The sequence below is a fragment of the Periplaneta americana genome, chromosome 10 (assembly GCF_040183065.1).
Source record: "Periplaneta americana isolate PAMFEO1 chromosome 10, P.americana_PAMFEO1_priV1, whole genome shotgun sequence".
NCBI classification, from domain to species: domain Eukaryota; kingdom Metazoa; phylum Arthropoda; class Insecta; order Blattodea; family Blattidae; genus Periplaneta; species Periplaneta americana.
Window position 1 is genome coordinate 110,943,696 of NC_091126.1, and position 13,937 is coordinate 110,957,632.

Sequence of the window (13,937 nt, forward strand, 5' to 3'; positions counted from 1 at the left end):
AGCTAACGAATCATACTTTTCAATAAAAATAGGTTTGCATCAAAGTATCGAATTATTTAGTGAATGGTCATGTGAATCACATTGTAACATTGAATATCTAAAAATGCGGGGCACAAATTATTTCGCGAAAAATATATGGTATAGAGGTAAGAGCATTCTCACCTTGGTGTAAGTTTCATTTTGGGAACGTTTCAGGAATATCAGTAAAAAAATATATCAATGTCTTGGTTTGTAGCATTTAAACCCATCTTACACCAACACTGCATGCATGCAAGTTCGTACTTGTCTGATTATTATCTGCATCATCGATCTGTCAGAGTTTATACAGTGGGAGTTTATACAGTCTTCAATTTATACAAAACGTGCGATCTGTTTCAAGTGCAGTTTCGTTAGTTTCTTTAGAATGTGGTAGTTTTGTGCAATGTAATGGAGTCGCATTTTAAGTTATATGTTTGCTGCAATCCCTTCGAGAAATCAGGGCATTGCAATTAGAGGAAAAATTTAAGAAGTGTTATATCGTGGATGCTTAATGTATTTCCTGATTTAAAACAGGAACAAAAGGTGTGCGCAATGAAATAAAAAAATATAATATGATGTTATTACGCAGAATCCTCAGAATGACTCTAGTAATGAAGAATACGTCGATTCTACAGCAAATGTAAGTTCATTAAATACAAGTCTTTTTGACCAAGGTGTGTTCCTTATTAAACAAAAAAGGCTACAACAAGAGACATATAAGAGACAGAAATTTGAAAATATTGAAAAAGTCTTAAAAGATAAAGTCTTCGATATTAAAGACGCCGAGGAACCAGGACCTTCATCAAGTCCTGATTCTGAAATTTTGTCTCAGTTGCAGGAAAATTTTCAAAATTCAGGTAAAAGTGAGGAAATCACCATTTTAACACTACTACCTAAAAGCTGGAGCGTAAATAATATATCAAAAATAGTTTCTTTCAGCTTCCGAATACATAATTCAGAAAGCCAAAGTCCTGGCTAAAAAAAAAAGGGAATTTTGTGTTCACCAAATCCGGAACCTGGAAAACCCTTACCCGCGGCTGTTGCCGGTAAAGTTAAAGAATTCTGTTGTTCTGACGAGATTAGCAGAATGATGCCTGGTAAGAAATATTTGTTATGATTAAAGACTCAGGGAGTAAATCACATGAGCAGAAATGAATTATATGCAGCGTTTAAAAATTCTAAACCTGAAATGAAGGTAATATTCTCCAAATTTTCAGCTCTTAGACCAAGAAATTGTATTCTAGCTGGAGTTAGTGGGACTATACTGTCTGTGTTTGTGTCCTCATCAGATTGTAAAACTCATGCCAGAAGCAATTTATTAAAGTTTCAGGTCTACGTGGATTTCTAGAAAATTTTTCTTTATACCTTCCAACTTATCAACGTTTCTTGGCTGCTATGGTGTGCAATCCTCCTCATATAAATTGCTTGTTCAGGAAATGTACAGAATGTCCTGAACCATTCAAAATAAGAGAGGGTTTAGAGAAATGTTTCGAATAAAACTTCAGTGAATCAGTGACCTGCAAGCAGTGGATGACGACTGACTGATCAACGGTTGAGACCATAGTGAAACCCAAAGACAAATTTTTCGACTCTCTCTTGGAGAAACTTGGTGATTTACTGACTCACTCATTTATATCACCCGAACAAAGAAAGTTTCTACGTGATATGAAATCATTTCTACAGCCATGTTGTGTTATGCGACTTCACTGAAAACTATTATTTCGTAATCCAAGATGAAATTCAGTCATACCACAGGACTAATGTGCAGACAACCATTCATACTTTCGTAATATATTATAACGAATCGTCATCCGATACAGTCTCTATTAAAAATCTGGTAATAATTTCACACTGCCCGAAACATGACACTACAGCTGTACATCTGTTTCAAAAATATCTAATGGAGTCATTAAAACAAACATCTGTAATTCACCACAAAAATTATGTATTTCTCTGATGGATTCTCTGCTCAGTATAAAAATAGAAAAAAAATTTCCTGAACCTCACATTACATGAAGAAGATCTTGGATTTCCTGCAGAATTGCATATTTTTGCATATCGCATGGCAAAAGAGCATGTGACGTTGTAGGTGGGACACTTAAAAATGTTTGCGGCTCGTGCTAGTTTGCAGAGACCATCCGATAAACAAATAACTACACCTAGGGAATTGTACGACTGGACAAGTGATCATCTCCCAAACATTAATACCGTTTATGTGACTGAAAAAAGCTATACTGAAGAGGAAAAAATGCTTGCTCTTTGATTTGCAAAATCCACCGCAGTGCCTGGAACACAAGTTTCATACAGTCCTGCTGTTTAGGATGGGTATTATACTTGCTAAGCAGTTATAAAATGCAGCTGAAACAACGGAGCATCCTGTCTGGAAAGATGATCAGGCTATTTCATCTCAGCAATGAAAGGTAAGCATTTCTTACAGAACTTCAGGTTTAACTAAATCCATGTGACAATAATTTATTTGAGGTAATAATCGAATTATGTACTACATGTTAAATTACAGAGTGACATTCAATAATATGATCAAATATATTTAAATACAACGAATGTGTGGGACATAATTATCGCGACTTATACGGTTAGCTTACGCTTGCAGTGACATAACAATATTTATCTTTGTAACCTATGATAATTCCAAGTTGAAACTCATCAGTTCATTATATCACTAATTGAGGCGTACTATATATTTTTTTGCTTAAAATAGAACCCCCATTTTTAAATATGAATATGTGAAAATTGTTTCACCATGTTTTTTTTAGTGTAATTGAATATATGCAGAAAACAATATAAGCAATAAAAACTATCACACATTAAGAATGTATCACTCAATTTTTGTAAATTTATCTGGAGACGTTGTTGAGATATATAATTTTAATTGAAGCGGTGTGCTTACAAAAATATGATTTTTCTTCATGTTTGAAACGCCACTGACAGAAAACGAAAAGCACAGGACATATGAAACTCGGCAGTTTTAGTTACCGCCGCAGGTAAAACAAACCCTCAAATTTTTAAAGAAATCTGAGTCGGTCGGGTTGAGCGCCTTGTTGATTTGATATGGAATGACCCTGATATTATCTTTTCTAACAACAACAGAAATAAACTTTGACTTGAATTCTAACAATGGAACACCAATCAGATAAATAATAGTAACAATTGACAACTAAAAACAACTAAAGCATTATATTTTAAAGAAACATTGGAATGCACATTCATCGTTTTTTCATCAAGTCTCATCAGTCTTCCATCTTCCAACTTATATTAAATCAAGAATGTCATGGGACCCTTAGAATTTTTGACGCAAATGAATATACATAATGAAACTACATGAGTTTCTCTAAAACTGACACCATAATCTAAAAATGGGAAAAAAATGGACTTTCTTCATTATTCCCCCCATGTCTTCATATCATAACATATGTTTTAAATGAGGGAGAAATCAATGGTAGATTATTAAGGATAAATGAGGGGTTCACAACCAGAGTGGACCAAGTCCACTTGGAATAGTTTTGAGAAATCGTGTCTTAAAGTTCCTTGCTCATAATTAATTTCTGAAAAGTTAAATTAATTTTAGAGTAGACTTAATAATTAGGATATTCTGTAACTTAAGTTGTGGTATACGTATGAAATGACTAGTTATTAACCCTGGTGAACAATTTTATTTCTTAAAAAAAAGATGGACTGGGTTCACTCTGGTTGTGAGTTTCTTTTAATTGATCAAACAAAAATTACAATTTAACCAGTGTATTGAATTTTTTTTTTTTTTTTTTTTTTAATTTTGCTATATAACCATATCAGCATTATTCAACTCAATATATATGTGTTGATTTTTTAATAGTGGCAACTATGCTGCAGCGATGCTGTACAAAGGAGCCAGGCAATATCATTTAAACCACATGTCGCTTACATGCATCCCCTCCCTCAGAGCAAATGAAATCGCCCTCCCCCTCCATTTCCGTCCACAGTGATAACAATAAGACGAGCAGTTGTGAACAAGTGGTTGCAGAATACAGTCGCAATGTTTTCGAAGGGGGAACAGAGAAGCTGGTTTAAAATTCAATGTGCTAGAGGTTGCACAGCACGATCAAGGACCGCAAGAGGCTTGTGGTGCGGATGCATTAGTGCGAAAGTGTGTTGGACATGCCTCGATCTGGTCACCCACCAGTAAGTGACGAACATGTACGGACTGTGTCTGCATTAGTGGAGATGGATCGGAATTTAACGATTCGTGAATTAGCGCAAGATATAGGATTGGCTCCTTCGATTGTGCTTCACATCCTGAAGGATCACCTGAAAATGCGGAAAATTACCTCAAAATGGGTTCCCCATGATTTAACGGACATGCAGAAATGGCAGCAATGTGACGCTTCTCGTACACTCTTGCAGCACCATGAGCGAGAAGGAGAGGTCTTCTTACGGCGTATCATTACAATTCATGAGACCTCAGTTGAAACACCGAACGGACGAGTGGCGTCACCATGAAAACAACAGTTCGGCTGACCTCCACCAATGTTGATTCTTCCTATGATTGGGGTGGTGTGATTTTAAAGCATACGTTCCCCAAGGCAGAATGTTAATGCAGAGTACTACTGTTCAATTTTGCGAAACAATCTGTGAGCAGCTCTGAGAAGAAAACGGCGACATTTTATGGATAACCCACCCATCGTTCTGCACGACAATGCTAGGGAGAATACAGCAGGAGTTATGCCTGAATTGTTCAATTGCTGGGGTTGGGAAGTCCTCTATCACCATATTCTCGGGATTTAAGTCCCTGCGACTTCGATCTAATCCCTACAATGAAGGATTCGCTTCCAAACAGTTGAAGAAGTTTTACAGGCAACCGACCGCTCTATTTGCACCATCAACAGATTAGGCAGTGCCAACGAGATCCAACGGCTTCCGTATCGCTGGGAACACGTTGTACACAACGCTGGTGACTACATCGAAGGTTTGTAACCTCGTAAGTATCGAGAGAAAAAAATAGTTGCCGGAACTAAAAAATCAACCTATGTACTGTATGTAACTTCTTCGTTGTTTACAATGTCAGCTGACCTAGTAGTAATCTCAACTGGGAGATTCTTGAAGAAGTTATGATGAATAGTTGGAGGTATATAGGGCAAAAGGTCCATCATGTCCTCTTAGCTGCAGTGATCTTTCGTTGCATCCCATATAAGGGATCTTTAATGACAGGTGATAATGATAATAGTGATTGTCCTGCACTCTTCTTTTGCGCATAGTTTACCTCTAAAAAAAGGCACATCTTCATTTAGAGTTTCCTTGAAAACACTTTTAAAGGCCAGACTTTCTGTCCTCTTAACCAGATTATTTTTAACCAATTGAAGGCTTGTCCATCAGCAGACTTTTTCCTGTTCGTGATTACTTTTTCCAAAATCTTTGTGGATAAGAATTCCTCTCTATTCATCTTGATCACTTTAAAATGAGGATTCCTCTGCTTTGAGGACTTGATAATTTGCACCCAGGCTTCTGGGGTGTAGATACGTTGCACCTCCCTGCTTGCAGATTCAATCAATCCAAATTCTGAATCATTCGGGAGAAACTAATGTCCAGACACCAGAAACATATGATCTATTATATCTGGGTCATGAACAAGCTTTGAAAGTGTGAGTAGCAATTGTATATTCCTGTTCTGTCCCCACCAGCTGTCAGAATATAAAATAATATGTTTGAGAGTAGAAGTATTGTCCTTTAAGTGTTACTTAACAACACTTCTTCTTCATCTTCATCTGTAGATATGTTATTGTTCGAAAGAAAACACACTCTCTCACAAGCAATTATGATCTGTGAAGTAATGGACTTGGTTCACTATGGATGTGAAAAATACTTAGCAACCTTCACCTTGCACAGGAAGTGCTGCTCTGTGTGGAGTAACAAATGAGTTACGGTCTTGGTTTGTTATGGCAATGAATAAAGCTAAGTTTTCTTCATCCCAGATTATATTAATCCACAAACTGGCCACTTGTGGACTTGGTCCACTCTGGTTGTGAACCCCTCAAATATCAATGGGAGTGCAATGTATTGCTAAAAATGTCGTAACACCCTTAGCATTTGCCATAGCATTGTGAAATTTGGATATGTTACATGTAACATGTAAAGCATGTATGACAATTTTCATGAAAATTTAACAAGTATTCTGGGCAAGAGTTGCTTAAAGAGTTTCAATAATTCTCATTTTACTTATGTACCACTTTTACAAAAACCAATGTAGGTACCAGTACCAGCCTAGATTATATATACCCAGATTGCTTGGCATTATAGGTTTTGACGGTAACAACTTTTGTCAGGTTTACGATGCTCAAACAATTGCTATTAGAATTTTTTCTGACACTTGGCTTAGCTTATTTATGATGTTTAAGAAGTAATTTTCCAAAGTGTATCTTTCTCTGCAACAGTAAGTTTTGTGTTAATTGGAAAATATACCAGCTATGAAATTTATCCTGACATCGAAATAAAGCATATACAAAGTTAAGCATGTGTGCAAAATTTCAGCAAAGTCCACTGGATACATTCTTAAAAAATATATAACTTTCTGAAAATGAAGTGTAGAATTTGGAATTATAAAGAAGATTGGTGCAGCATCATAGCATTTAACAATTGTTTGAGGACACTTTCTGGTGGAATTTTGAAATAGAATTCTGGCGATCTAATCTTTAAACATTAGAAAATATAATAAAATAAAATTTAAAAAATCACCAGTCTCACATACATTTCCCCTTAAACCATTTATGCCCATTGGGTCATTTATGACCCACCCAGAAATTTTAGTTTCATTTCCATTATTAAAGATCTTTTTTTCTTTTATTGCTGATGAGATTGTTATTTACACTACTGTGTATCATAACTTTATTCCCGCGCAATTTTCTCCTTAGATGAGCATTGTTGTGACTGACATAATTACACGTTGCATTTAGCGCTACAAATAAACCCGAATAATTCAAGGTTGGTAATAAACCATGACACATTTTGTTCAAATTAGTACACACATTTTGAACTAAGGCGTGTAGGACTATAACAATATGTTCCTAGGTTAGAAATAATTACATGGTGTTTTCTGCAATGCAGGGAGACTGATGTCAGAAGTGGGTCATTTTCGACCCAGTGGGCACATTCATTGCCGTGTTTCTCTTTCTTCACATATATCTAAAATCTTATTATTTATTGTCTTTACTATGTGGCCTCAGTGTAAAACGCACAAGATTTGGTATATTATATTCTACAAGAGAAGGGGTTACAGTAACTTGAGAAAATATTACCATTATACCTATTTCCTCCAGCTGATAATGCTGATGATACTGGTCATGACTCATTGAAGACGGTTATAAAAACTCTGATCATTTATGTCGTAACCAACTAAATATAAGTGCTGAGCTTGGCATCCAGGGTAACGAAGTTGGGAAACCTATTTGATTTGACTTTAAAATTTGGGTTATGGTTCAACAACTAGGGTATTGCATATCTTTTGATATTCATCAAGGCCATACTGAAATTACTAACAGTAATAAGCTTGACCTCGAAGAATCTATCATTTATTACTTTGTGAGCCAACAAACAGAAATTCCCCAAATTAGCTCTTCTCTTTGTATCGGTACTTCGACAATTTTTTTACGTCTGCTAAATTCGTCTATGCCCTAGAGAATGACAACTTCAGTACTATCGGTATTATAACGGAAAATAAGACTGATTATTTCTAATCGGTGTTGCTTGCAATGGAAGGGGGAAGGAAATAGTCACCCTACTCTATTACCTCATGGCCTACTTGCCTCATAAGTGGTACCTTGTTGGTATCACTTATGAGGTTCAGATCTGTCTTTAGACAGTTGACTAAACGACAATAATTTCCCATTGATGGCATCCAACAGATGAAAAATATGGTTCTCAGAGTTTATGAATGTCTTGTATGCAAAGAAAATAACATTACTGCAGTCAAATGGAAATACACTGCTATGGTCACAGTGTTATTCAATCAAAAAAAAGAAAAAAAGGATAGAAATACCTCAGCCTAATATTATTTGCAACTACAAACGAAATATTGGGGGAGTACACATAATGGACAACAGCATTTAAAATGAATTATATAATTGGAATCCAGGGCAACAAATGGTACTGTACATGCTAATATCTTGGAGAAGCTGAGTTCCAGCACCACAACACAAGTACGGCAAAGCTCCCCTTCAAATAGGACCAACAGTACACACACCAAATAAAATAAAAATAACATAGTTCTCCATCTGTGAGAGATGATCGTAGAGGATATTATGAATGACATGGTAAATTCGTCACCGATGTGCAGGGTGTCCCAATAAAACAACCAAGGCATCCAGTTGATGTGAAATACCCCTACATGAAAGTGTTTTTTCTGAACTCCACATGGTTAAGAAATAAGTTACACGCTATTTTTCTTCTTATAACATTCATGAAATATTGTATTACTCATTATATTGCATGAATTATAATGACTGCTTGAGTTTCTGAAAATAAATAAATAGGTTGAGAATTGTACCTGATTTGCCCACTGGGTCGTTTTCCACCCAACCTGTATCTAAGTGTCCAGGCATTGAAAAAGTCTAAAACAGCATTTGGCAATAATTTTGGTATAAGAGCTTACAAATGTTCGGTTTTTGTCAAAATATTATAAAAAATATCTTTTGGACATATATGGATTAAGGAAAGGATAGATGGGACCATTTTCATTGCTGATGAAGTAAACAAAAACAATATTCAAAGGATAAAACCACCTTCGTCTTTAGACGAATAAAAGTGTGAGGAGAGTGCTCTGGTCATTACGAGTTTCGTCTGTCACGTCTGTTCAGTCGTTTGCAAAGAATCCCATTGAACAGAATAACCGTCTCACAAATTTGTTCATATGAAGACAAAGATAAATGCAACCTTCGAAACATAACGTATTTCTCTAACATAAATAGTACAAATATAGCTTTGCAACCTCCACGTATCAATGATACTTTAATGTCTTAATATACCTGTAAAGAAATTATTTACAATCAAATATTATGTGTCGGTTACTTTACATTTACTGCAATATTTAACAACAATTTCCAACTGCTACAATCACTTAGGCATAAAGCAGATATACAGTATGTTGGTTGCAATACAGTAAATTTGCGGTGAAAGTATTAAGTTGAAAGGCCAAATAAGTACAAGATGTTTATTTATAAAGAACCAATACTACATCTATTCCGTCACATGATCTGCTAGGAATGAAACCCATGAGACTGACACCTAAGTGATCAACCAATGACTGGTTGGAAATTCACTGTTCGCAGGACTTCATTGCAAAAATCTGTATACATTCCTATAAATATTTCAATAATTAGATACAGAGCTGTAATTTGCATCAGAGATAAACAGTACCTGGTGAGGATCCTATGAGTGATTGCCCCAATTTGTTTTTTGGTTCAAATTGACTTACTGTTGACATCAATCCAATGTGGCACAAATAACAGAAGCCAATGAGACCGCTATAAAAGCAGACGTAAAATAAAAAACACACACCTGGAATGCAAACATAAGAAGTTACAATATTGACACTATTTCAGTATAATAAAAAAAAGCTTCTCTCAAGAATTGCAGGTGAAAATAATTGCTAAATAGTTGATCTAGATATTTTACATCTTGATTACACAACTTTTAACATTATATCACTTCGGAATATAAAATACATATCTGCTTTCACGTTTTAACTAGATTACCTTGGCGACTACACAAGTACACCCCCACAGGAAACGCAATCAGAAGGCGCAAAGGCCATTCAGCTCTGAGAATAGTCCACAGGCTGAAACTTGTCAACAAGGTAACCTAGTTAATTAACACGTGAAAGCATATATATACACCGGTACTTTATATTCCCTAGATATATTATTTACGTGATCCAGAAATGTTACTCTTGTTATTAACATTATTACATTTCTAATTTCAGAACCAAGTTTTATGCTTAGGTCTACATATTGCGACATTAAAATGGATTTTATGCTGTATGAAGAATGTGACTTATAACAGAAAATTGTCAATGTATCGACTTTGGAAGGCAGCCTTCGTTTCCTATTTGTCCATGATGTCTTTCGCAGCAATGGATATGATAGTACTTACTAAAATTACCTGCTTCACAACGCAACTACAGTAAAAATTCTTAGCTAGTACCTATAATTTATGTTAACCGAAATATGTCGATTTCCCACTGTTTCAATTTTGTAATGAATTTTACGCTCGTGAATGGGATGAATGTACTCAGTGCTAAGTTCAGAACTTCCACCCTCAAGAGATTTGTGCTGTACTGGGGAAGGGCGAGGTGGAGCAGACAACAAAAGAAGCAATAATTTAGACCTTACATAACAACGACAGACCCAGTCTATATAAAGAACATAGATAAAGGGCGTCGATTAAAGAAAGTGAGCTTTCTTTCGTTTATACTTGTTTTAAATAGGCCTACTACAAAATATTAATATAGGTATTTAAAAAATGTTAATGTTTTTACTTAAACATGGTGAATCTGAACTATCTTTCTGTGCAAAATTGTAAATGAAGCGGGTATTAAGTGTCATTTTTACATAAACTGCCTTAATTCAATATGTCTACAGGTAGTTACTGATTGAATTAGACCAATGCGCCTTTCAGTAAAGTTTTTTTAGGACATTGATTTGAATACACCATCTGCTTTTGAAGAGCTTCGATGTCACTTTTAAATGCATTTCACACAGCTTACAAAAGACACCACCCCGAGTACAATCAAAGTACTGGTACAACCTATGATATTTGGTTTCTCATCGTTTTTTATATCTGATTTCGCGTCCAACCATTTTATTCATTGACTCACCACTAACAGCACTAAATGACTGTAACACAGATGGAATTACCACTTCACAGATTTCATTTTCACTTAAAGCCAATTGAGAATCTTTTTTATTGAATGAAATGGATGCACTTTCCAGTGACATCTCAATACTTTTCCTATAAGGAAAAATAAATAGTGTCTCTTGTTTTACCATCATATACTGAAATATTTGTATTTACTGTAGGATGTAACCTTTTCAATAAACAAAATTATTATACTTGCTAAACATAACTAATACTGAAAACTTCGCCAATAAAAACACAGCACACCTGAATTCTCAAATACAACAATCAAGACTGAAAACTGAGACGTTTAAATTTCAACCAGTGAAGATCAGGAGAAAACAAGTAAGCCTACCCCTAAGTGAAAATCTACATTACAGAATTTTAGTTTCTGAAAATTCATGTGAATCAAAATATAATATTGTACAAATTATATTTTTAATTTTAAAAACTCTGAAATCTCCGGGAGTGATATTTTGGAATCCGAGGGGAGAATTTCACCCAGCCCACCCCTGAATTCACCACTGAATGTACTAAACTAAAAAAAAAATGGTGATCTCTATGATATTACGTCAAAATTGAAATGATGCTTTTGTTTTTTATATTCTGTTTCGGTTGGAGTTTTAGGTACATACGCAATAGCTGTTGCTGGTGCCAAGCCTTATCCCCTCTCTCGCCATTACTGCTACTGGTTCCCCGCTCACGCCGAGTGACTGGCCACACTCTAGAGAAAATAATTAAATATTAAAAAATTAGTAATGTGCATTCGACACATCCATACTTTGTAATATAAAGGTGCATAAAATTAAGGCACAAATAAAACTGTGCATTCGACACATCCACACTTCATAATATAAAGACACACGTTGCGGTTCTCCCTAAATACACAAGTAATAATCGTTAGTTCCAAATTATTACTGCACCACGCCGGTCACACAAACGATGGGATGTGGTGTGCATTTCTTTTCTCTTTTCACCCCACCCCTTACGAACAAACAGACAATGGAAGATGTCCCTGCCATTCCTCGTCATTCCACAGTGAACTTAGGTAGAATCATTTTCCCTCATTTCGTATTTCGTCTCGTTAGCTTAGACGCTTAGCACGCAGCTCGTTTACCGTTAGCATGTTTGATAGATTCGTCAAGGTTCGTCAGATCGAAACCCACCCTCTGCGAGGTAAATAGAGAGACGGTAAGAGCATAGGCGGAGTTATGGGAGGGGCATGCGGAGCACTGCCTCCCCTAACTTGCCTCAAATCTTTTTTTTTCTATTAACGTTAGAAAATATTGAATTCAAAAGATCTTTTTTGTTTTTTGTTTATGATTAAGTTTCTAGGCTTAAATTGTTGAATTAATGTCTTCAGATCATGTGTCTGGACTATAACATTTATTTTAAATTTCTGAATGCATAAGAATGGACGTACTGTAATGTGTCTTTTGTAACACTCTGTACTCATGTGTTAGAAGTCTCTGTTCAGGCCGCCACTTGGAGAAATATGAGTAACACTGCACAATAATGCAGAAAAAAAGAAAAGTGATCCTGGTAAAATGTGCAAGCTTAAAGAAGAGATTAAATAAAATAATTAGAGTTTAAATTTCGTATGATATCTTCAGGGAGCTAAACTTCATATAAAAAAAGAAGTTTCTGGTAGCACTGTCACGTACTTTTACTGATGTATGCATGTGTTTCTGTACGAGAGAGAAAAAGGAGATTGTTCTAAGTTATATCCTATTATAATTTGTAGTAGACATACAGTTCAAGCCCTATACAATTCGGTCCGAAAAATCGCGGATATGGATGTAACACTGTTGACTGTAAGAAACATGACCTTGAAAATACCTTTATTAAATGATCATATTCCGATATATTGTACTACGGCAAAGCTATAATGGGGGCAGGAGGTAAATGATGTCCCCCATAACACCGTAATATGGGAATTATATGGTTTTGCTTCCCTCCCTCCCCCCCAAGGATACGGATCCTTCTACGCCTATGGGTGAGAGGAAGAGAGAAGCGAGAATGTGTGGGAAGAGGCACGTAGAAAGAAGTTCTATTCTTTGTTACCAGATAGCGAATCACCAACTTCCATTTTTGCTCGGCAGATGTCTCATTCCTGCACCCGCTGTTCTGTAGTGTCCCGTAATGCGATGGAAGAGATACTGGGCGGGGCTTACCAGCAACAGTCATTGCGGTTTTCCCGAGTTCAGTCTGATAGTGTTCTTCAACTTGTGTCCCTGTTCATATATGTCATTTTAACATTGTTTGATTTTAATAACCTCAGTTCCAGAGTGCAAACAGTCACAGTTACCGATACGCCCTCATCATTTGATTTTAACAACCTGAATTCCAGGGTACAGTCATAGTTACTGACACACCCTGCCCTATCAATATTTACTAAAAATAATCTAATTTTACCCTAAATTTATAGTCATAATGTCATTTTTAATGATAATATTGTAACTGTTAAATAAAAAGTTGTTTATTATTACTTACTCCAACGAGAAGCTGTTCGTCCAAGAACTTCACCCGTTTCAGCATTATACAGGAACGTTCGAAGCTCTTGCGCAAATGATTGTTCAGGGCGTTGGAAATACCCGGGTGCGTCAGGTTGCTGAAGTCGAGGTGCAGGCTCACATTGTTGTGCCAATGAAATTTCACCAGATGGAATTTCTTCTCCAGGAGAGCAAGGAGAGCACTCGAGAATTTCGCCTTCATTCATGGTTACACACCCTTGTGACTGTCGAACTGTACGGAATACCCCGAAGTTCTGGCCTTCAATTTACCTTCTACGAAAAGGTGTCGCCAATTTAACTATCATAATTTTCCTCGAAAAAATATAAAGTTCAAACCATTCTACTCGTATTTTAAGCATAAATGTTTCACACCCATCATACATATAATCAAAATATATACCGGCAATCTTATTTCCAAAAATCAGATTAAAGTGAGGATTAAACGATTTATCAACGACACTTCCTTAATGTCAAGCGTAAGAATACTGAATGTGAAAGCTTGATATTACTTTTCCACACAAAGACGGT

General features: G+C 35.9%; 1 protein-coding gene across 1 annotated transcript in view; it reads right to left on the minus strand.

The window, feature by feature from the left end:
* Positions 1 to 13,643, minus strand: part of LOC138707291 (sodium/potassium-transporting ATPase subunit beta-2-like) — a 42,614-nt gene extending 28,971 nt beyond the window's left edge. Inside the window, exons 1-2 of the mRNA XM_069836608.1 lie at positions 13,390 to 13,643; positions 9,418 to 9,558 (exon numbers count right to left, since the gene is read on the minus strand). Coding sequence (XP_069692709.1) covers positions 9,418 to 9,558; positions 13,390 to 13,615 — 367 coding nt within the window. The 5' untranslated portion in view covers positions 13,616 to 13,643. The remainder of the gene's footprint in view (positions 1 to 9,417; positions 9,559 to 13,389) is intronic.
* Positions 13,644 to 13,937: the final 294 nt, after the last annotated feature.